Below are 23,285 nucleotides of genomic sequence, written 5' to 3'. Positions count from 1 at the left end.
CTGCATATTACCGCTCTTGCCCCTTTCTCTCTGACACAGGCTTACACTCTTACCCTTCAGCAGCTGACATTGTCCATGGGCACAGTAGTGCAGACTGCTGGGACTTCCAGTGATGCCTCATCCACGTCCAATGCCAAACACTTGGTCAGACACAGCTGGAGTCCTGCTGGTGTTCCAGCATCCTTGGGGGAGAGAAAGTGCTTTAGTGTTTATAGAAGCAGGAACAGAAATGTGGAGAAGTTAGGAATTTGTCCCCAGGAGGATTATTTGGGACATCTGGAAGAGCTAGTAAATAGCCAGCAGGTGTCCTCTAAGCCCAGTCTAAGTTAAAGATATTATCAGGAGATGGATATGCTAATTACCTTGATTTAATCATTTCACAGTGTATCCATAAATCAAAACCTGTTGTATATTGTAAATATATACAATTTTTATTTGTCAATTATAGCTTAATAAAGCTGGGGTAAATAAAGATCTTACTAAATGTTGCAGCCTTGACATGGAAGCAATACTGTAGCTGTCATAGGGCTTAACAACAAGGCATGCTACTTTAAAACCTCCCGGCAGACCTGTGTTATCACCCAGTTCATTCTCTTTAAAACATGTTGAATTAATTTGTCATATTGAGATCCAAAACTGAGTGAAATTATCTTTAGTCTCAGGTCTAACCAGAGCTTTTCCATGGCCAAGGCTGGGCATGGTGGCTCATGCCTGTAATCCCAGCACTTTGGGAGGCTGAGGCAGGAGGATCACTTGAGGTCAGGAATTCAAGACCAGCCTGGTCAATCAGCATGGTAAAAGCCTATGTCTACTAAAAATACAAAAATTAGCCAGGCATGGTGGTGGACACTTGTAATCCCAGCTAATCGGGAAGCTGAGGCAGGAAAATCGCTTGAACCTGGGAGGCAGAGGTTGCAGTGAGCCAAGATCACACCACTACACCCAGTCTGAGCGACAGAATGAGACTCAGTCTCAAAAAAAAAAAAAAAGAAAAAAACATTGATCATATAGACAAGGTGTAAATGAGCTAGCTCTGCAATCTGGAAGCAACCTGTTCTGTGGCTGTGAGCCATTACACAAGCCAAACCGTCTGAAGATCTGGGGTCCCAGGGTCTAGCTCAGGCTTGCTGAGTTAGTCCAGCAAATGGCCTGGAGCAGGGATTCTCAACTGGGGATGATTTTGCCTCCTAGACATATGGCAATGATTGGAGACATTTTTGTTTGTCACCAGTTAGGGGGTGGAGAGTTGCCACTACCAGCACCTGGTGAGTAGAGGCCAGGGTTGCTGCCAGACATCGCACAGTACACAGGACAGACCCCCACAATAAAGAATGACCCAGCCCCGGCTGGGCGCGGTGGCTCACGCCTGTAATCCCAGCACTTTGGGAGGCCGAGGCGGGTGGATCACAAGGTCAGGAGATCGAGACCATCGTGGCTAACAAGGTGAAACCCCATCTCTACTAAAAATACAAAAAACTAGCCGGGCGTGTTGGCAGGCGCCTGTAATCCCAGCTACTTTGGAGGCTGAGGCAGGAGAATGGCATGAACCCGGGAGGCGGAGCTTGCAGTGAGCCGAGATTGTGCCACTGCACTCCAGCCTGGGCAACCAAGGGAGACTCCGTCTCACAAAAAAAAAAGAATGACCCAGCCCCAAATGTCACTTGTGCCAAGGTGGAGGAACCCTGGTTTAAAGTGTGGCATAGGGAGACTGCTGTGGTGATCCTTGTTCCATAGTTTACTAGGTGACCCTGAACTTACTAGCCTGATGCTTCTGAGTATTATATGATTGACTCAGAGAAAGGACTTTGAGTCATTGGGAGGAAGTGGGATATCATTTATATTTTCTGTCTCCTGTGGTTCCCTACAAGAAACAAAAAGATTCACTAAAGCCAGTACCTTCCCCACATCTAAGACCTACAAACCCAAAGTCACCGCTGGTGACTTTGAATTGCTGTCTGCACAGCAAGAAGCAGTATTAACAAGTATGAAAATCTGGTTATGTATCTGTATTTGCAAAGGAAATTTTTAATATTTATGAGAAATGCTAATAAGAGTTGGGGACAAATGGAGAATTAATTTACACCTAAATGACTTAATATTGGGTGCCTTTCTGCTTAGTATATCCTGTTAGAGGGTATTCTGGAAGTTCCCACCAGGCAAAAAGCATTTGGCTACCGTGAATGTCTTTAGTCTCAAAATCAAACACCTGAACCTAGCATGCTTCTTTCTCTGGCAAGCAAAGAAGTCCTTCCTGGTGTCCTTCCTGGGCAAGGGTATTCACTGGATCCAGGGTCAAAGACTCGATGGATGCAGTAGCAAAGCCATCTAAATTTTGAGCTTCTCTTCCCTAGTGACATCTCGTGGGAATCAGAATTTCTGGGTTCTGAATCTCCCTGTGTTACTGACTTGATGACAAAGATAACTGATCCCTCCAAAACCTAGTTTTCACAGAAATGTACCCCCCCCCCCGCACATAACATAAAAACCCTGAAGATTTTATGAGGTTTAAGATTAAATGAAAGTATTTTAAGTTTCATAGGGACCTAGTAAAACAAATTAAAGTGGTAGTTACTTGGATCAGTGATAACCAATTCTTATAATTTTTGCAGATGGAATTGGCTGCTCTAGAAAAATTTAAATCTACTTGGATTAAAAACCAAGATGACAGCTTGACTGAAACAGACACTCTGGTATGTATGGGTCAGTTTCCTGTTTCAGCTATTTCAAATATAGTGTTTGTCCCTTTAGAAATAAAGGCAGAAGGACCCTCAGGACCACCCTAGAAATTTCACCTAAATCTACAGGCTTATGAATGTCCTGCGCTCTCTTTCTCCTGAAATACTTACCTGTGGAATGTAACATACTACCCGGTGTAGACACCGAGTTGCTCTCAAAGTTAATATACCAGAAATGTCCTGCCCTTTAATAAGAGCTGACCAAATGCTAGTTGGGGAAACTTCTCACCATCTGTCACCAACATTCTCCCTGGAAAATCGTCCCTTCCTCCTTGGGTATTGCTCTTTCTGCAGCCAGGCAACCCACAACATTCAGTCTCTGACTGGTACTGGTCCGTGTTCTAAGAGGTGCTGGAGCTGCCCAGGAGTGCAGGCCTAAGCCCCAGTGAAGTGGAATTGAGTTGGTTGGGATGCCCAATTTTTTTACATGTTGAATTGCACACACATTTACTGTGCACCTGCTTGTGCTGGGCACTGAAGATGCAAAGATGAGCGAGCCACAGTTTGTATCCCCTGTACTTCCCTGGGTCTCCGCAGAGTCCCAGGGAGGTACTAGGGATGCAAATTGGGGAAGCGACGTCTGAGCTGGGCTTTGCAGGTTACATCAAAGTTCATCCCATGGGACCAGAGGCAGGACCCTTGTGGGGAAGGAGCAGAGAACTTTACGGAATGCTATCTAGGGATGAGCCTCACGGTGGGACCTGCTAGGAGTTGACTAGAATCTGTGACAGAATTATTTTAGCCTTATGTTTTCTATAGTAAATAAGACTAAAGATCTTATATATTTAGGCTTGATTCAAGGTTAATTTGAAACTCACTACCCTAACTTATATTTTCTAGTTCACCAGTAATCTGAATAATCCAGCTTCCACTGTGGCCCCAATGTGGTCCGTACTGCACGTGGCAAGTACAGTGTGGCCTTTTCTTTTTTTTTTTTTTTTTTTGGAGACGGAGTCTCGCTCTGTCTCCCGGGCTGGAGTTGCAGTGGCCGGATCTCAGCTCACTGCAAGCTCCGCCTCCCGGGTTCACGCCATTCTCCTGCCTCAGCCTCCCGAGTAGCTGGGACTACAGGCGCCGCCACCTCGCCCAGCTAGTTTTTTGTATTTTTTAGTAGAGACGGGGTTTCACCATGTTCACCAGGATGGTCTCGATCTCCTGACCTCGTGATCCACCCGTCTCGGCCTCCCAAAGTGCTGGGATTACAGGCTTGAGCCACCGCGCCCGGCCAAGTGTGGCCTTTTCAAAATTAAATTCCAATTGTGTCACTTCCTGATTAAAACTCTTCAGGGATTGGCCAAATCTCAGCAATTTAATGTTGAGTGAGTAAAAGAAGCCGAATACCAAAAAATGCACGCCATAGGATTCCAGCTCTGTGAAACTCACAAACGGGCAAAACTAATCCATGAGAGTGACGTCAGCATACTTGTTACCCAAGGGATGGGGAGGGGCATAGGGAGCCCTCAGGAGTGCTGGAACGTTCTGTCTTGATCTGGTTAATGGTCACCTGGGGGCATATTTGCATGAAAATTCAAGTTGACTATTCTAGATTTGTGCTTCTTATTTTATAGAAGTTATGCCCTCAGTAAGCATTTTGAAAACATAAAGACAAGGCAGAGGCAGGGAAGTAGGCAGGTACGCAGCCTGCATGGAGAGCAGAGTCCTTCCTGAGGGCTGGAGCATTAGGGAGGTAGTGGGCCGGGGGAGGAGGCACGGGTGATTAATTTAGAAAGGTGGCCCAGGCTGGGTCATGGTGGGCCTCAGAGGCCCCACTAAGGAATCAGACTTGGCCAGGTGTGGTGGCTTACACCTGTAATTCCAGCAATTTTGGGAGGCTGAGGCAGGCATATTGTTTGAGCCTGGGGATTCAAGACTAGCCCAGGCAACATGGAAAAACCCCCATCTGTACAAAAAAAAAAAAAGATACAAAAAATTAGCCAGGCATGCTGGCATGCACCTGTACTTGGAAGGCCGAGGTAAGATAATCACTTGAGCCCAGGAGTTCAAGACTGCAGTGTGCTGAGACCATGCCACTGCACTCCAGGCTGTGCAAGAGAGCAAGACCCTGTCTAAAAAATTAAAAAGGATGTCGGGAGTTTAAGATCAGCCTGACCAACATGGAGAAACCCCATCTCTACTAAAGAAAAAATACAAAATTAGCCAGGCATGGTGGCACATGCTTGTAATCCCAGCTACTCGGGAGGCTGAGGCAGGAGAGAATTGCTCGAACTTGGGAGACGGAGGTTGCGGTGAGCCAAGATTGCACCAAGGTTGCACCATTGTGCTCCAGCCTGGGCAACAAGAGCAAAACTCTGTCTCAAAAAAAAAAAAAAAAGTGATCTGAGGAAAGGCAAAGGCCTGGGCTCAGAAGGTAAGATAGAGAGGGTGGATGTGTGGCCGGGCGTGGTGGCTCACGCCTGTAATCCCAGCACTTTGGGAGGCTGAGACGGGCGGATCACGAGGTCAGGAGATCGAGACCATCCTGGCTAACCCGGTGAAACCCCGTCTCTACTAAAAATACAAAAAACTAACCGGGCGAGGTAGAGGGCGCCTGTAGTCTCAGCTACTTGGGAGGCTGAGGCAGGAGAATGGCGTGAACCCGGGAGGCGGAGCTTGCAGTGAGCTGAGATCCGGCCACTGCACTCCAGCCTGGGTGACAGAGCGAGACTCTGTCTCAAAAAAAAAAAAAAAAAAAAGAGGGTGGATGTGAGAGTGTGGCCAAAGCAGGGACAGACAGTGGTGGCGTGGGGAGGAGGAAGGAAGGGAGAATCTTAAGGGAGATGCAGTTGGCTTTGGCCAAGGTGAGAAATGGGGCTATGGTCCTCTCTGGTCTTCTAGACCAGATAAGGTCCGGTCAGGGTGCCAGGGAGATGCATCTAGGGGTCCCCTCTTCACTCCTGGAGACAGCAGGTCATCAGTCCACTCTTCATTTGCTGGCAGGTAGTTTGTAACTGGATATTTACTGGATTGCAGCATTTAGTTCCCCCATGGGCTGTACTCAGTCACCGTGAACAGTGGCGATTTTCCTTCACCTGAGGCAGGAGGTTTAGGACCACTTGCTTTCAGGAAAAGAGAATGAGTAACTCTTCAGGATGGTGATGAGGCCTGGCCAGTCCAAGGAGGCTCCTGGGTGGTCACTGAGTGGGAGGTCATCTTCACTGTTTCCTCTCCTCCATGGTAGGAAATCACCGACCAGGACATGTTTGGAGATGCCAGCACGAGTCTGGTTGTGCCAGAGAAAGTCAAAACTCCCATGAAGTCCAGCAAAACAGATCTCCAGGGCTCTGCCTCCCCCAGGTACTGCAGATGGAAAGGAAGCAGAGGGTACAGGCTGCAGCTGTGCTCAGTGTTGGCTTTGGGGCTGAGGTAAAGTGGAGCTGGCAGCGGCTTTGGGGTTGGAGGGGCTATTTCACCACCCTTTCTCCACCTCCCTGGCAGCAAAGTGGAAGGGGTGCACACACCCCGGCAGAAGAGGAGCACGCCCCTGAAGGAGCGGCAGCTCTCCAAGCCCCTGAGTGAGAGGACCAACAGTTCGGACAGCGAGCGCTCCCCAGATTTGGGCCACAGCACGCAGGTACTTCTGCGTCCCCCCAAAACACCAGGACCCTCTGAGATTCCCTGAACTTCAGGCTCTATTTTATTGGCTTCCTTGGACAGTTAGTTGAAGAGAAGAGGAATACTTGGAAATGCGCTGAACAAAAACTCTTGAAGAAAGACTAAGTTAGAGAGGTCTTCCATATTCCTTACTTACTGCCAGTGTGGAATTGGCTTCCACGCCGACCTCTAGGGCACAGGCATGGGAGCCAAAAACTCTGTGTGGTCCTGGCCTGTCCGGCTGCGAGTGTCGATTCCACACCACTGGTGTCTCTGCCTCCATCAGACGTCAGTCTGGAGATTGTGCCATGAATCCACTGTTGCAGAGGACAGCAGCCTCTGGATCTCATGGGACACCCTGACCTGAGCTCCCGACCTGAGTCGGGAGCTGTGGTCGGTCATCGTGCTCTCAAGCCCAGAAGCCAACAATATTAAACTATTTCAATGGAAGGACCTGAGAGTGGGCTGGAGAAGAAGTCAGAAGCAACTGGGCCTTGGGAATTGTGTTCTCCTTTTGAAGGCCTGTGGTGTCAGAGATCTGGGACAGGGATTTTCCCAGCATACCTCACACAGTTCAGTTCTGCTAGGGTTAAACAGCCAGCCTGTTCATTCCCCTGATAACTTATCAAGTGCATTGTCAGTGTGGCCTCCTGAGCTCCATGCTATTACATGGCTGAAAATGAACTTGAGACTAGAATAGCCCAGTGCCTGGGGTGAGGTATTGTCCTTCTTGTTAATCACTGTTCCTGAAATACCTTTTGTTCCCTCAGACAGCAGGTCCCCACACAGCACTCACTGCCACTCTCATTATTTCTCTCCCCACTGCCCTCATTTCCGTTTCTCTGAGCACCTGCTGGCCGCCCTCTGCCTCTCCTCTCCTGGTTCTTATGCTGCTGCCCCTCCTGCCACCCGCACTGTTTCCCATCCACGAGGCTTGCTGCACCTCCCTCTCCACCTGCCCTGGCAGGACAACCACTGTGGCTTTGTTCCTTCTCTCCGTGTGTCCTCTAAGGACTCGCTTTGCTGCTGCTTTCTCCTCCTTTCCATCGTGGTCTGGCCAGTGGGAGACTGAGTCTCCCTCCCAACGGCCTCGTATCTGTTCTCTCTGAAAACCCCTGCTCTAGGGACTCCCCATGCACCAGTCCAGCAGCCCTGTCCTCAGGCTCCCTGGGGACTCCCTAACAAGAGACACTTTTGTTCCTGCAGATTCCAAGAAAGGTGGTATATGACCAGCTGAATCAGATCTTGGTGTCAGATGCAGCCCTTCCAGAAAATGTCATCCTGGTGAACACCACTGACTGGCAGGGCCAGGTAAGTGCTAGAACTGCGAGACCACGTGGGGTCCTGGAGGGCAGGCAATGCCGGGGTGCATTGTCAGTGTGGCCTCCATGCTATTGCATGGGGAGATGGGAAACTCACCCCTCCATCAGCCCCCGCCTGCTCTGAACTGAGCCCAGAACTCTGAGTTATAGTCCAACTTCTGTCATTGTCCAACTTGCAGGATCTTAAGTCACTAACTTTGCTGTACCTCAGCTTCCTTATATGTTAAAAAACGAACAAACAAAAAGCAACAGTAGCCGGGCGCGGTGGCTCAAGCCTGTAATCCCAGCACTTTGGGAGGCCGAGACGGGTGGATCACGAGGTCAGGAGATCGAGACTATCCTGGCTAACATGGTGAAACCCCGTCTCTACTAAAAATACAAAAAACTAGCCGGGCGTGGTGGCGCGCGCCTGTAGTTCCAGCTACTTGGGAGGCTGAGGCGGGAGAATGGCGTGAACCTGGGAGGCGGAGCTTGCAGTAAGCCGAGATCACGCCACTGCACTCCAGCCTGGGAGACACAGCGAGACTCCGTCTCAAAAAAAAAAAAAAAAAAAAAAAAAAGCAACAGTAATTCCTCCAGGGCGCCAGGAGCGTCAGGCAGCATAGCGGAATGGAGGCCCCCTCGAGAAGCACCTGGCTGTGACCTCCAGGGCTGCCCCTGTGAAGGCAGGTCAGCAGGGCAGAGCATCCCTGCCTGCTCCCTCAGCGCTGTCCACCTGACTTAGACACTGGTGCCAGGGACACCTGGAGTGTCGTAGCATGTGAAACCCCCTAAGCCTTCCCATCTCTCACACTCTGCGTGTCTCGTGGGTCAGCCCCACCCTCTCCTTACTGGCAGTCTGGAGACCTGGCTGCCTTTGCCCAGCTTCAGTCTGAACTGCAGAGGACAGGGGCCCTGCAGCTCGGGTCTGGGCCTCGCTTGCCTCTTGGCCCTTGTGAAGGAGTGATGTGTTCTTACCTGTGTCCCTGCTCTCCTCCCTCCCCATCTCAGTATGTGGCTGAGCTGCTCCAGGACCAGCGGAAGCCTGTGGTGTGCACCTGCTCCACCGTGGAGGTCCAGGCTGTGCTGTCCGCCCTGCTCACCCGGATCCAGCGCTAGTAAGGGCTCTGGCCTCCGCTCTCCTGCCCTTAGGGATTCCCTCTGACTTCATCTTCCCACCCTGACTTCTAAGCAATTATAGACCCTCTTGGCCTCATCAGACTAAGAATCTGCAGAGGGGCGCATGTTTTGGGGGGTGGCGGCAGCAGGCTATGAGGCTCGAGGCCCCTGCAGACCCCAGAGGATCAGGGGTAGAAATATCAATTCCTGTGCTCCCTGCCTCCCTGCCTGGACTCCTGCCATGCCTTGACTTGCTTTATCCTCTTTAACCCATGATGGAGAGGACACACAGGTTTTAAAAAGATCTTTTATTCCTTCCAACTGCAACATGCTGGTAGACATTCAAGAGTCAGTGCTTCCCCCACCCTCAAGTCAGTGCTTCCCCCATCCTTAGGGCCTTCTTAAAAGGCCCGAGTCCCTTGCCCTTGTAAAAGAGAATTGTGGATTCCAGGCTTGGGGGCACACACCCTGTGTTAGCTTCAGCTGTTCTGTCTGCTTCATGGGCAATGCCCTCTGACCCCGGATTTTCCTCTTGGTTGTGAAAGCACTGTGGCTTATTCCCTGTATGATCCTGTCTTGTTTTATTTTGTGGATTAGTTTGCTTTTCCCCTGTGGGTTGTTGAGATCATAGAAAGTCAGCTCTGGGCCACCCGCTGGGCAGGGTCCTGGCACCGCCTGAGCACTGCTATGACACTCCCCTTCCTCCCCAGCTGCAACTGCAACTCTTCCATGCCGAGGCCAGTGAAGGTGGCTGCTGTGGGAGGCCAGAGCTACCTGAGCTCCATCCTCAGGTTCTTTGTCAAGTCCCTGGCCAACAAGACCTCCGACTGGCTTGGCTACATGCGCTTCCTCATCATTCCCCTCGGTAAAGACGGGCGACACCAGGAGAGCATCGGGCATGAGGGTTCTGTAGACAGATACCTTGTCTGGAACAGGATGGTGGGGTTGGGACCTAGGAAGGGACAGTCAAGAAAACCAAGGCCATGACCAGGGACAGCTGATCCCACACTGTCTCATCTCCTGACCAATTCAACACCTCTGGTTTTCCATCTATCAGGTTCTCACCCTGTGGCCAAATACTTGGGGTCAGTCGACAGTAAATACAGTAGTTCCTTCCTGGATTCTGGTTGGAGAGATCTGTTCAGTCGCTCGGAGCCACCAGTGTCAGGTAATGGCCCCGTGTAAGGAGCTTACTTCCACCCCCGGGGTCCACAGGTGCCAGCCTGGCTGCAGAAGGAGGCCGAGGTCATGCTGCTTTCCTCCCTGCAACTCTCACCTTCCCGGTCACTCTGCCCATTCATTTTTCCATAAGTGTTTATTAAGTGGAGGCTCACTGTGCACAGCCCCTCCACTCTGCCTGTTTTCATCCTCTGCTATTTGCTCTGCTCCTGTTCATCTGGAAGCAACAACGGCCATGCTGGCATAGTGGGCAGGGCATCTCTAGTTGTAGAGATGAAATACAAGGAGCAGAGAATAGCAGTCAAGTGACGAAACAGTCACTTGATAAATGAATAACACCACACCAACCAGGTGCTTTCTTGAATATCAAATAAAGGTGGCAGGGGTCAAGGGCCCAGTGGCTCACACCTGGAATCCCAGCAGTTTAGGAGGCCAAGGTGGGTGGATCACTTGAGCCTAGGAGTTTGAGACCAGCCTGGGCAACATAGCAAGACCCCGTCTCTACAAAAATTAGCTGGGCATGGTGGTGTGCGCCTGTAGTCCCAGCTACTCGGGAGGCTGAGGTGGGAGAATTGCTTGAGACCAGAAGGTTGAGGATGCAGTGTCATCACGCCACCGCGCTCATCACGCCACCACTCATCACGCCACTGCACTCATCACGCCACTGCACTCATCACGCCACTGCACTCATCACGCCACTGTACTCGTCATGCCACTGTACTCCAGCCTGGGCAGCAGAGTGAAACTCTGTCTCAAAAATAAAATAAAATAAAAATAAAAAAATAAAGGTGGCAGGTATCAGAATGAGGTTGAGCTCTTCCAGGCTGAGAGGTAGTGAGGGCCTGGTGCAGCTGAGAAGGAGGTGATGGCAAAGGTCTGTGGGGTGGGGTGAGGCTCCTTCAGGCCACCAGATGGATATGCGCAAGGACAGGCAGGAGCAAGTAGGCATGAGAAGGGTGTGAGTGGCCCAAGAAAGAGCAGGGCTTCGAGGAACTGCAAAGATTGGAAGGGAGAGGACCATCCTTGGGCTCATAATTCCTTCAAACCAGAAGGACCGTAAAGCCCCATCCTTCACTCAACTTGAGAGTCTGACGGGTCTCAGGAAGGGAGCCCTCTCCGAGAGGGTCTGCAGGTTTGCCAGCTGAAGTCAGTGGGGCAGTTAGTGATCTCTTGGCTTTTCTGCAGAGCAACTGGACGTGGCGGGGCGGGTGATGCAGTATGTCAACGGGGCGGCCACGACACACCAACTTCCCGTGGCCGAAGCCATGCTGACCTGCCGGCATAAGTTGTAAGTTTGACATTGAGGGGTTTCTTAAAAATAGGTTGGGTGGGTTAGAGGAATCTTGGGTCTTCCTTGCTTTTTCACATTTTCCTTCTCCACATTCTACATTCCTTCATAGGAACCCAAAAGGATGTGAGTGGTTTTTACCGCCACCTCCCCAGCACTCCTTCCTTGCCCAGAGCCTTCCACCCATAGGAGCCTGAGTTCATCAGTTTCCTTGCCTGCCCCTCAGTATAAAGCAGCCCATCCTCATAGCTGGAACTCAGACGTGGGAAGCGGGAGCGTAGTTTGCATGATCAGGTCATTTGCCCTCATTTTGTGAGCTCCACATGCTCACCAAGTCTCAGACCTTCCCCGTGCCGCCCTGGGATGTGACAGGTGGAGGCAGCACAGCATCCTGGACTCCGCTGCAGCCACAGTGAGACAGGAAAGGCCCATTCCCCAGCACTCCTCCCTGTCTCCCCTACTAACTGTGACGCTCTCCTGTGTCTACCAACAGCCCTGATGAAGACTCCTATCAGAAGTTTATTCCCTTCATTGGCGTGAGTACTGACTCCCTCTGCTCGACACCCCACCCATTCTCCTGGTCTTCCTGTTCCCCCTTACGCAGGAAAACGAAAGATTCACCTAGAACAGTGGTTCTCCAGACACTGGAGATTTTGCTCCCAGGGGCTACCTGGCAGTGTCTGGAGATGTGTTTGGTTGTTATACTGGGGGCAGCCAGTGGGTGGAGGCGAGGGGTGCCACTGGTCATCCTCTAGTGCACAGGAGGTCCCGCAGCAGAGAATGGCTTGGCCCCAAGTGTCAGTAGTGCGGAGGTGGAGAAACCCTGGGCCAGGACGTGGATTGGGCTGTCCCTTTTAGGGTCCACCTTTTCCAAATCACAAACTGTTGCTGGCTCCATCACTGGTGACTCCTGTTTATTACACCAGGCCCTGACCTTGCTGCCTTTGCCCAGGGAATGATGTCCAGACGTGGCTCAGGGGAAAGGGAGCTGCCTCGGCAGTAGTGGAAGGCGGCATTCAGAAAAGTCTGAAAACAGATACTTTCGTCTTCATGGTTGGATAGGCCACTGACAGGAAGGCTTTCTTCTTTCCTTTTCTATTTAGCTGGGGAGAAATCTCTATACTAGTAAACTTTGAAAGTCAAGGAAGAACCCCGTGGATGTCTCTGATGGCAGGTGCGCTGCTGTCCATCTGTTCATCAGCAGCTGGGCCACAGGCTCAGCCTGACCTAGGGAGGGGCCCGGGGAAGCTGTGCAGCCCTGCCAGGGGCCGGAGCATGGCACCGGAGCAGGACCGAAAACTCCGATTTCCACTTACAAGAGCTTTGCATTTCCCTTCCAAACCAGCTTTTATCTTTATTTTTAATTTTTTTATGAAATGGAGTCTGACTCTGTTACCCATGCTGGAGTGCAGTGGTACGATCTCAGCTCACTGCAACCTCTGCCTCCTGGGTTCAAGTGATCCTCCTGCCTTAGCCTCCAGAGTAGCTGGGACCACAGGTACATGCCACCACGCCCAGCTAATTTTTTTTTTTTTTTTTTTAGACAAGAGTCTCACTCTGTTGCCAGGCTGGAATGCAGTGGCATGATCTCGACTCACTGCAACCTCTGCCTCCCAGGTTCAAGTGATTCTCCTGCCTCAGCCTCCCGAGTAGCTGGGATTACAGGTGCACGCCACCACGCCCAGCTAATTTTTGTGTTTTTAGTAGAAACAGGGTTTCACCGTGTTGGCCAGGATGGTCTCGATCTCTTGACCTCATGCTCCAGCCACCTCGGCCTCCCAAAGTGCTGAGATTACAGGCATGAGCCACCGCGCACGGCACGCCCGGCTAATTTTTGTATTTTTTTGCTGAGATGGCATTTCGCCATGGTGCCCAGCCTGGTCTCAAACTCTTGGGACTCAAGAGATCCACCTATCTCGGCCTCCCAAAGTGCTGGGATTACAGGCGTGAGCCACCATGCCCAGCCAGCTTGTATCTTTTTATGTAATTTCCTTGAGGCTCCCTTGTAGCTTCTAGACAGGGAGGGGCTCATGTGGATGATGGGGCCTAGCTCCATGCTCTTCCTGCTCTCTGCACATCCAAGATGTGGATGTCTTGAGTGATCTCAGGAGATACCTGAGCTGGGGAAATCCAGCAGCCCCTTCTCGTGCCTTGCAGAGCCTCCTATCCTGCAGTCTAGCCACTCCCCGGTTAGCCCCTGGGCTGCTCCCATAGCCACGTTACAGGCCCCAGGACCATGGCCCATAGCTGCGGCTGGTGGTTTGACACATCTTCGTGGAGCTGTGAGTTGCTGCTCACTCAGGCTTCGCAACCGAGAGAGAGATAACAAATTTAAAACAAATTAAAAACCAAAAGAGCTAGCAACCTCATCAAATGCCAGGCGAACAAGGAGAAAAGGGGTGTTGTAGCCAGGAAGCCCCAGAGTGGCAATTTGTTCCTCTCCGGGAATCAAAAGAAGAGTGTGTAGAGAATCGGGACAGACTTCAGCGAACACAGCCTTGCTGTCACAGCAGCCTCCAGGCAACCACCTGCAGGCCTGTGCGGTAGACTTCGCCCCACCAGGGTCCAGCCCTCTGGACTCCCAGCCCAGCTGCCTCTTTGCTTGGGACTGGGCCCAGGTGATAGGGCCCAGGACTTCACCTGTCACTTCAGACCACAGCCTGGATGCTCACCTAGTCTGTGACTGTGTTCTTTTCTAGCCACTAGAGGGCCCAGGCTGTCCTTTCCAGAATTCTCTAGAAAATTCCTAAGGAATCCCCTCACCCCCATTCAGTACTCCTCCAGATTCCAGTAAGACCAGAGAGGAGAGGGCTGGTGTCCACAGCTTAGCACATCCACTTGGCCTATAGACACTCCCACCTGGCAGAGACAGAGCCATCTTCCTAGGCCCTCTGCCCGCAGGACCCTAGAGAAACGAGATCGGGACATCACAGTGGTTCCTGCCTTCAGCTCTTTATCCCCAGAGAAGAGCTGCAAAGTCTCGCTTGCCCCACCTCATTGTTGCAACTAGGTTTTTGTTTTGTTTTATGTTGTGTTGTTTCTACAGCTGGGCTGCTCCAGATTTGCAAAGATTTTTTTATTTACTTATTTATTTATTTAACGTATTTATTTATTTTGAGATGGAGTCTCGCTCTGTCGCCCAGGCTGGAGTGCAATGGCACGATCTCAGCTCACCGCTTCCCGGGTTCAAGCGATTCTCCTGCCTCAGCCTCCCAAAGTGCTGGGATTACAGGCGCCACGCCACCACACCCGGCCCAGATTTGCAAAGATTTTAAAGCCGACAATAAAATAATGTGTAGTGATGGCTCTTGTGCCAACCATCTGTTTCTGGTTGGATCAGAACATGCCTGCTGTACTAGGAGGATCTAATGAGTGCCTCTTCTCTCCTTGCAGGTGGTGAAGGTGGGTCTGGTTGAAGACTCTCCCTCCACAGCAGGTGAGCCTAGGGCTTCCTTGTTCTGTGGAGTGAGGCTGGTGCCCTCCCTGTCTTCCCTCTAGTCCAGTAGGCCAGAAGTTAAGCTCTGGATGTCCTGAGGGAAGTCAGAGCTTGAGCAGGAAGCCTGTGGGTGCCCTCACTCCCCCGCTGCAGTTGTGGCTGGGGGAGGTGGGGAGGAGCCTGGGGCCAAAGGAGGAAAGCAGGCCATGGGATGGGAGGAACCCCGGCTCCTTCCCACCACTGAGTCAGGGATAGCTTCCTCTGGCCAACTGTGTTTGTCGTTTGTCCCCTGACAGGCGATGGGGATGATTCTCCTGTGGTCAGTCTTACTGTGCCCTCCACGTCACCACCCTCCAGTTCGGGCCTGAGCCGAGATGCCACAGCCACCCCTCCCTCCTCCCCATCCATGAGCAGCGCCGTGGCCATCGTGGGGTAAGGCTCCTGCCCGTACCTGTCCTGCCATGCCCTCCATCAGGCCCACCCAGCTGATTCCAGTGACAGGCATATGGGCTTAGAAGGTAGCCACAGGAAGCCAGGCGTAGTGGTGCACACCTTCGGTCCCAGCTACTCAGAGGCTGAGGCAAGATGATTGCTTGAGCCCAGGAGTTTGAGGCTGCAGTGAGCCATGACTATGCCACTGCACAGTAGCCTGTGTGACAACAATACCCTATCTCTCCAAAAAAAAAGAAAAACCCGAAACACTAAAGTTAGAATTCAGAGACATGTCACTAGCCGGCCTGGTCATGGGAGGACACTTTCTGCCCTGTTTCACAGTATTGGGCTGAATGAGACAGTGTTGGCAGAGAGGCCTGTAAAGTGCTGTGCAAGTGTCTTGTTATGGGACCTCCCAGGTGGTAGAAAGAGCATGACACTTGGGAAGTAAAACACACGTGGATTTGAGTGGTTCTGTCTTCTGTCTGTCCACTGCCTTAGCTTGGACAGGTTACTGAACTTGAATTTCATCTAATGAAGAGAGGTGAAATGGCCACCTTGCAGGACTGTGGAGCAGGTTACATAAGAACATGGAAACCGAGCGCACTGGCTCATCCTGTAGTTCCAGTCACTCTGGAGGCCAAGGCTGGAGGATCGCTTGAGCCCAGGAGTTCAAAGCTAGGCCTGGGCCACATAGTGACGTGGATTGGGCTGTCCTTTCTTTTTTTTTTTTTTTTTTTTTTTTTTGAGACGGAGTCTTGCTTTGTCACCCAGGCTAGAGTGCAGTGGCCGGATCTCAGCTCACTGCAAGCTCCGCCTCCCAGGTTCACGCCATTCTCCTGGCTCAGCCTCCCGCGTAGCTGGGACTACAGGCGCCCGCCACCTCGCCCGGCTAGTTTTTTGTATGTTTTAGTAGAGACGGCGTTTCACCATGTTAGCCAGGATGGTCTCGATCTCCTGACCTCGTGATCCGCCCGTCTCGGCCTCCCAAAGTGCTGGGATTACAGGCTTGAGCCACCGCGCCCGGCCTGGGCTGTCCTTTCTAGTGTCCTCCTTTTTTCTTCTTCTTTAGAGATGTGGATTGTCTCCTTTGGTGACAGTCAGAGGGCCTCTCTAAAGGAAACAATCCACGCCTCTAAAAAAGAAGAGAAAAAGAACATGTGTGTCAGCGCCTGGCACTGTGAGGCGGCCCTGCTCAGGTGCTGCAGCCGGAGCGGGAGCAAGCAGCGGAGCTCAGGTTCAGGCTGAATCTCTGAGACCACTGGAAGCGGTGATATAGTGGGAGGCCATGTCTTTAGGATGTCAAGTATCTACAGTTTAGATCAAGGGTCCAGGAGCAGGGGGCAGAGGGAGGGTGAAGGGGTGGGCTCCTGACAAGAAGAAGCTGAGGTGAGGAGAGCAGGCATGGTCAGCACTGGGAGGGAGCAGCCTTCCACCTTCCCCTCTTCCCTTTCCTTGTGGCAACAGAGAGGATGGCATTGGCCGGTGACTTCCCCTGAAGTGCCAGTGAGGTATTGGGTGGCACGAGGCCTGCCCCGGAGCTAGAATCCCAGTCCCTGGTCTCCCTCACCCTTTGCTCCTCAGGGCACTTCCCTCCAGGGTCTTCTGGAGGGAACAGTAGAGGAAAGGAGGAAGTACTCGGCCAGATTCTGCTCTGGGGACCTCAGGTTCCTGGCCTCCTGGAGGCGTTTTCTCTCATCTCGCCGCTCAGCAGAAGGGTTTCTGTCCAGCATGGATTTGGGCAGCCTTGGCAACAACCCTTCCCTCCACCTCCTTTCCCTTCCAAGTTAATCCTGTTTTTTAATGGAACCTCTGAAATGAGGCAGAAAGAGAAAAGTCAGATGACTTTCCTAGCCTGTGTACCTATTGTGTCTGACACCTCCTTTCAAGATACATCAGCCCTTTTCCCAGGAGCTAAAATTATTGCTGAGCTAAGAGTGCCGTGAAAAGGACAAAGCTACAGGTCAGGTGGCACCAGCTGCTATCCTGAGGCTGCACTGGAGCCGCCCACGGGGGCTTCTGCTGGGCGTGTGCGTGTGTGTGCGCGTGCGTTATGTGTGTGTATATGCATGTGCACGCATGCACTTACATTCACACACACTTTCTTCCTTCATAAAGCTTCCTCCTCTGCTGCCCTCATCATCCTGTGAAGCTTTTATTCAGTTTCCTTTTCGTGACTTGGGCCTTTATTTTCCCCTGCTTTGTTCTCAAATCAACCTGATTCCCCTCTCCCACATGAGCTGCTCTGTGTGTCTGGAGGGAACAGAGCCGCAGCCTTCAGCCTGCCCTCCCGGGGGCTGGCGTGGCCCCTACCCCATTGGGCCCATGTAGTTGGGAGCTGAAGGCAGAGCTGACCTCTCCTCTTTGTTCCTTTCCTCAGGAGCCCTAATAGCCCATATGGGGATGTGATCGGCCTCCAGGTGGACTACTGGCTGGGCCACCCCGGGGAGCGGAGGAGGGATGGCGACAAGAGGGACGCCAGCTCGAAGAACACCCTCAAGAGTGTCTTCCGCTCAGTGCAGGTGTCCCGCCTGCCCCATAGTGGGGAAGCCCAGCTTTCTGGCACCATGGCCATGACTGTGGTCACCAAAGAAAAGAACAAGAAAGGTAAGTGCCCCCAAGGCCAGGGAAGACCAGGGGCCACCAGGCCTCCTGTCTCCTCTCTCAGGATCTGAAAATAAATCTGCTTTTGGGATATTTGGGATGAAGCAGCATCCCATGGTCTGGCATGGGGTTCAGGGGGCAGTCCCACCTCCCCTTGAGGGACAAGGCCATTCCTTCCGTCATACAGGAAACCGAGGCTGCAGAGTTGCTTGGTCACTCTGCCGAGCTAAAGCACTTTAGGGGCTGAGGCAGCGGCCGCTCTATATTGAAGGGGGCCTTTCTGGCCACTGCTGTCTGGGAAGGACTGCAGACAGGGAGAGGCCTCTGCACCACAGCTCCGGGTCCCTGTGGCGCAGGAGCAGAGCACTTGCACCCAGCCCTGGAGGCCGCTCCAAAGAGGCTTCATGAGCAAAAGGAGGTGGTTGCGTTTTCAGGATTAAGGGGCATACAGTCCATTCTGGATAGAAGGGGTAGATTAAGGAGCTGGAGGTAGAGTTGGAGCTGACCCAGCTCCTGTGCATGGGAATGAGGCAGGAACCCCCACGGCCAGGCCAGTGCTGCACAGTGCCTGCCACCATTGGTGTCAGCTAGGGACCCACAACTGGCTGTGCACCTGCAGCGCTGGCATGACCCCGACCCTGCCACCTTTGGGTGCTCCAAAGCAGCTGTGCCTATTTCTGTGTGTGCCTCCCCTCTGCAGAGTTCCCCTGAAGGGGGATCAGACAAGGTTGTGCCAGGCCCACAGCCAAAACCCACGGCCTGCAGCACGGAAACTTGCAAGGGGTTCAGCAGTGCCCTCCCTGTCCTTGCTTCCTTTCTGGAGTGGGAGTGGAACGGGGAGCACTCTCCGGCATCCCCAGGGCAGCGTGAGGACACACTCATGCTCCACTGGCTCCTGCACAGAGCGCATGCCTGATAGGGAGGCAGCCCCTGCCCCACAGGCTGCCTAGAACGTTCCAGCTGGAAAGGACTTCAGAGACCATCTGGACCAAGGTCTTCGCTGAACAGGCGAAGATATCCAGCCCCAGGGGGAGGAGTGGGACCTTAGCCAGTCACCAGCCCAGTGCTGGGACCGGGTCAGGAACCTGAAGATCCTGACCCACAGCCCAGTGCCAGGGAGGAGGGGCTGCTTTGCAGATCACCTCCCCTCGCCACAGGAAGAAGGGAACAGTGGGGGCTGGGGAGGAGAGGGGTGATGGCTTCCCCAGGGGCTGGGACACAGGTGGCCTTGCTTGCTTTCCAGTTCCCACCATCTTCCTGAGCAAGAAACCACGAGAAAAGGAGGTGGATTCTAAGAGCCAGGTCATTGAAGGCATCAGCCGCCTCATCTGCTCAGCCAAGCAGCAGCAGACTATGCTGAGAGGTGCGAGGGCGGGCAGGGCCGGGAGGGCAAGAAAGGGACTGGAGAGGGAGGCAGGCAATGGCCCTTCCCTAGGGGCCCTGGGGAGATGGCCTGAGCAGTTCGGTCACCACTCCTCTCCCTGTCACCCCCAGTGTCCATCGATGGGGTCGAGTGGAGTGACATCAAGTTCTTCCAGCTGGCAGCCCAGTGGCCCACCCATGTCAAGCACTTTCCAGTGGGACTCTTCAGTGGCAGCAAGGCCACCTGAGGCCCTGTCTCCCAGCCACTTTCCCTCCTGGCACTGCCACCAGCCTCACCGCCTGCGGGCAGGGGGAGGCCAGCAGGCCCGGGCCCAGCATCCCTTCCCTGGCACCAGGGTCTGCCTCTCACTTGCCCAGGTCCCAAAGGACACTGCCACAGGGACGCCTCCCCTCCCCTCCCCTCCAACCCATCCCTGCGCAGCCCCTCCTCGTTCCTGCTTTTCCCTTTCTCCCTCCTGCTCCAGGCCCAGGGCGTGATGGTTTTGCCTTCTGGTACCCATAGTCCCCGGGACTGAGTACTCCAGGCCTTCCTTCATCCGACTTCCAACCTCCTTCTTGTGGTATCAGTTTCCTTCCCAGAAATGGGAAAGCTGGAATCCTGGTCCCCAGCAGGAGAGCCTAGTCCTCCCCTGGCCCCTCCAGCCATCAGGGTGCCCTCTAAGACGCAGCTGCCAGATCCACTCACTCTGCCTCCTCCAGCAGGACCCAGGGCCACTTTCCACTCTTGTGGGGTTCTCCGCCTGCCCCAGAGCTTCCCAAGGGAGGGTAAGGGGGTACCCTGAGCCCACGGGACCCCTGCTCCACAGCTCACAGGGGCAGGAGGCAGCTCCCCCACCTCCAGGACCCTGTTGCTATGGTGACACAGTGTTTCGAGGACAGAGGGGCCTCACAGTCTCTCCCACCACCCGTGCACGACTTCCTCACCACCCCCAGGTTCCCTGCAGATGTCGTGTGTGTCCTGAGTGTTTCTTTGATTCTTTGCACACCAAGTCTTTTGGTTGTACCATGTGACACACGCTGTGCACCAGTCACTGTCTTCACGACTTCAGCCCTTGTTGATGATGCTCCTGCCTCTGTCTCCCAGCCCCTCACCCAGCACAGCTCTGCCTGGACTTGGAGAGATGGGAGGCAGACCGCCACCACCATACATGCTATCTGTGGCCCCTCAGACATCCCATTTCATCTCCCATTCATCTCCCTCCCGCCACTGTGTCAGTTTGTCTGCCTTTCCTTGCTGTGTTGTTCCTCCTTCTTAGGCCCCAGCCTGGGCCCAGAACCATCCTCCCAGCCAGGTTTCCCTCCAGCAGGCTCCTTCCCTCCCTGTCACCTCCCTCTCACCAACTGGGGGTCTGAGCCCCTCAGTCTTGACCGTCCATGTTCTCAGGAGTGGTTGAGGACACAGGGCCCCAGCCCAGCCCTCCGCGTCCCCCAGCCCAGCCCTCCGCGCCCCTCAGCCCGGCCCTCCGCACCCCACAGCCCCTTTGGAGCTTTTCTCTTGTTCTCTCAATCCTTCCCAGAAGTTTTTGCACAGAACTCCATTTTGAAAGTGTTTTTCTCATTCTCCATACCTCCCCCAAGCTCTCCTCCTGCCCTTTCCAGGGCTCAGCCCTGCTGTCCTGAGCGTCTCCTGGGCCAGAGAGAGGAGATGGGGGTGGGAGAGACTTGAGTTGATGTTGGGTTTTTCATTCAATAAATTGGTGATTTCTTACCGACTGCCTTGGGCTTCTGTGCCCCCTCACTGTGCCGCAGGAGCCGCCCAACCCCTTCTCCACAGTGCAGCCCAACTCCGGTGAAAATCCGCCAGGAACGTGGGTGGAAAGAAGCATACTCCCATGTTCTCAGTCATGGAAACAGGCATGAAGGTGTCTCACCTGGCATGAGGCAGGCAGAGGTCGGAAACAGGAAAGATGCCATTTCCACACCAAAAGCCCATTTCTCCCCAGGACCCACCATCCCCAAATCCCACTTCCCAAGGCAGTGATGTGTTGAGTGTGGCTTCCCCATCTTCTGATCAAAGGTTAGAACTTAGCTTCTCTCCCCTGCTCCAGGTTGGTGAAGTCTGAGCCAGCGGGGTCTTTGCCTCTGCAGGTGGAGGGAATAGGGCTGAGGTCCATCTATGTTCCATCTGAGGTCCATCCCTTTCCTGCCTGCCCTTGACTTAGAGATGGAAAGCAGTAGTAGCCACTGTTCCCTGGGCGCCCGGTTCTTCCCCTGGCTTCTAAGACAGGCCTGCACAGACAGCCTCCCTCATGAAGAAGGGCCCAGAGGCGGCCTGGCGCAGTGCCTCATGCCTGTAATACCAGGACTTTGGGAGGCCAAGGCAGGCGGATTGCCTGAACTCAGGAGTTTGAGACCAGCCTGGGCAATGTGGCAAAACCCCGTCTCTACTAAAAAAATACAGAAAATCGGCTGGGTGCGGTGGGTCACACCTGTAATCCCAGCACTTTGGGAGGCTGAGGTGGGCAGATCATGAGGTCAGGAGATCGAGACCTCCTGGCCAACATGGTGAAACCCCGTCTCTACTAAAAATACAAAAATTAGCTGGGTGTGGTGGCACGTGCCTGTAATCCCAGCTACTTGGGAGGCTGAGGCAGGAGAATCACTTGAACCCAGGAGGTGGAGGTTGCAGCGAACTGAGATTGTGCCACTGTACCCCGGCCTGGCGACAGAGTGAGACTCCACTCAAAAAAAAAAAAAAAAAAAAAATGCCGGGCATGGTGATGTGTGCCTGTAATCTCAGTTACTCAGGAGGCTGAGGCAAGAGAATCACTTGAACCCAGGAGGCAGAGGTCGGAGTGAGCTGAGATCATGCCACCACACTCCAGCCTGGACGACAGAATGAGACTCTGTCTCAAAAAAAAAAAGTGCCCAGAGGTGAAGGCTTGCAGGAGGGGCAGCGCTTGGCATCCTTGCCCTGCAGGTACAGCCCCAGAGGAGTTGATGGCCATCCAGAGCCTGCTGTTACTGGCCTCAGTCTTGGGTTCCCCAAGCCCTGTGCCCAGAATTCCTCACATAGAGAGGCTCGGGGACCCAGCTGTGTGGCTGTGTGCAAACTCTCTGAGCCTAGAAAATGAAAATCATGCCTGCCTTCTAAATGAGGTGATAGCGGGGCTGGTGAGAGGAAAGCCCAGGAGAAGCACATCCTGCCTAGTGTGACCTGGACCCAGGGCTGAATGTGGCTGCAGAGCAGGGTGAAGTGCCCACGAGGCCTTCCCAGAGCACAGCCAGGCAAGGGCTGCAGGGCAGAAGCTGTGCGGAGCTGGGGGCCAGGGAGCTCCAGTGGAGGGGGTGGGACAAGTAGACTTGGACCCCAGCTTCTGGCCCTCTTAGGTTCTGGCTTAGACCTAGGAGAGAGGGTGAAGGGTGAACTCTCAGCCCATCTGCATCTGACACCATATCCTCAGCCTCCCCTTCTGTGGCAATAAATGCCCCACCCTGCTCCCATCTTCGGGGCCCATCCCTCTCCACTCCTTGAGGGCTTTGCTCCTATAGTCGTCTTCTCTCCTGCACCGCGGGTTCTCCCCTCTGCCGGGACTTTCCACCCACTTACAGGCATTTCAAGTGGATATAGCTCAATATTAAAGATCAGAGACTTCCAGATTCCCTTCAGCTGCCATTCTTTGTCTCTGCTCCCCTTAGAGCAAAACTGTTCCAAAGAGCTGTGTGTGTTCCCCGTCTCCATTTCTGCCCACTCCCTTCCGTTTTTTTCCTCACAGTCCTGCCAAAAGTTTCCTTTCCAAGGTTGCCAGTGACCTGGGTTGCCCAGTCCTCTCAGTAGCATTGGATGCAAATAATCACCTGCTGGAGTCTTTTCACCTGGCCTGTGGACAGCTCTGTCCTCTCCTCTCACCTCCCTGGCCTCTCCTTCTTGGCCTCCCTTGCTACAGTGTCCTCAGCTTCCCAGCCTTGAAACCCTGGAGGACTTGGGGCTCCAGCCTCTAATCTAGCCTCCTCTCTCCCCACACTCAGCCCTAAAGGGAGCTCACTCGGCCCCATGGTGTGAAACGTGCTCTCCTGGGGAGACTTACCTCCTAGTAAATGCAAACTCCATTCTTCAGTTTTGAGGCCGAAAACTGGGGAATCCTCCTCGATTCCTGTTTCTCTTGTACCCACCAATCCATGAGCAAATCCTCCAGGCTTACCCTGACAGTGCCTCGCCCCTTCCTCTACTGGAAGGGGCAAGATTATCTCTACTGGAAGGGGCAAGATTATCTCTT

At 53.2% G+C, this 23,285-nt stretch overlaps 1 protein-coding gene across 1 annotated transcript in view; it reads left to right on the top strand.

Moving 5' to 3' along the window:
* LOC105469623 (phosphofurin acidic cluster sorting protein 1) overlaps positions 1–20,777 on the top strand; it is a 173,699-nt gene extending 152,922 nt beyond the window's left edge. Inside the window, exons 11-24 of the mRNA XM_011720925.3 lie at positions 2,610–2,690; positions 5,914–6,029; positions 6,171–6,306; positions 7,533–7,637; positions 8,639–8,745; positions 9,457–9,611; positions 9,804–9,914; positions 11,111–11,213; positions 11,707–11,749; positions 14,607–14,649; positions 14,946–15,081; positions 17,462–17,688; positions 18,929–19,048; positions 19,180–20,777. Of these exons, the coding sequence (XP_011719227.1) occupies positions 2,610–2,690; positions 5,914–6,029; positions 6,171–6,306; positions 7,533–7,637; positions 8,639–8,745; positions 9,457–9,611; positions 9,804–9,914; positions 11,111–11,213; positions 11,707–11,749; positions 14,607–14,649; positions 14,946–15,081; positions 17,462–17,688; positions 18,929–19,048; positions 19,180–19,295 (1,599 nt within the window). The 3' untranslated portion in view covers positions 19,296–20,777. The remainder of the gene's footprint in view (positions 1–2,609; positions 2,691–5,913; positions 6,030–6,170; positions 6,307–7,532; positions 7,638–8,638; positions 8,746–9,456; positions 9,612–9,803; positions 9,915–11,110; positions 11,214–11,706; positions 11,750–14,606; positions 14,650–14,945; positions 15,082–17,461; positions 17,689–18,928; positions 19,049–19,179) is intronic.
* Positions 20,778–23,285: the final 2,508 nt, after the last annotated feature.

This window comes from Macaca nemestrina, chromosome 12 (assembly GCF_043159975.1).
Source record: "Macaca nemestrina isolate mMacNem1 chromosome 12, mMacNem.hap1, whole genome shotgun sequence".
NCBI classification, from domain to species: domain Eukaryota; kingdom Metazoa; phylum Chordata; class Mammalia; order Primates; family Cercopithecidae; genus Macaca; species Macaca nemestrina.
The sequence above is the reverse complement of the archived record's forward strand: the minus strand, read 5'-3'. Positions and strand labels throughout refer to the sequence as shown.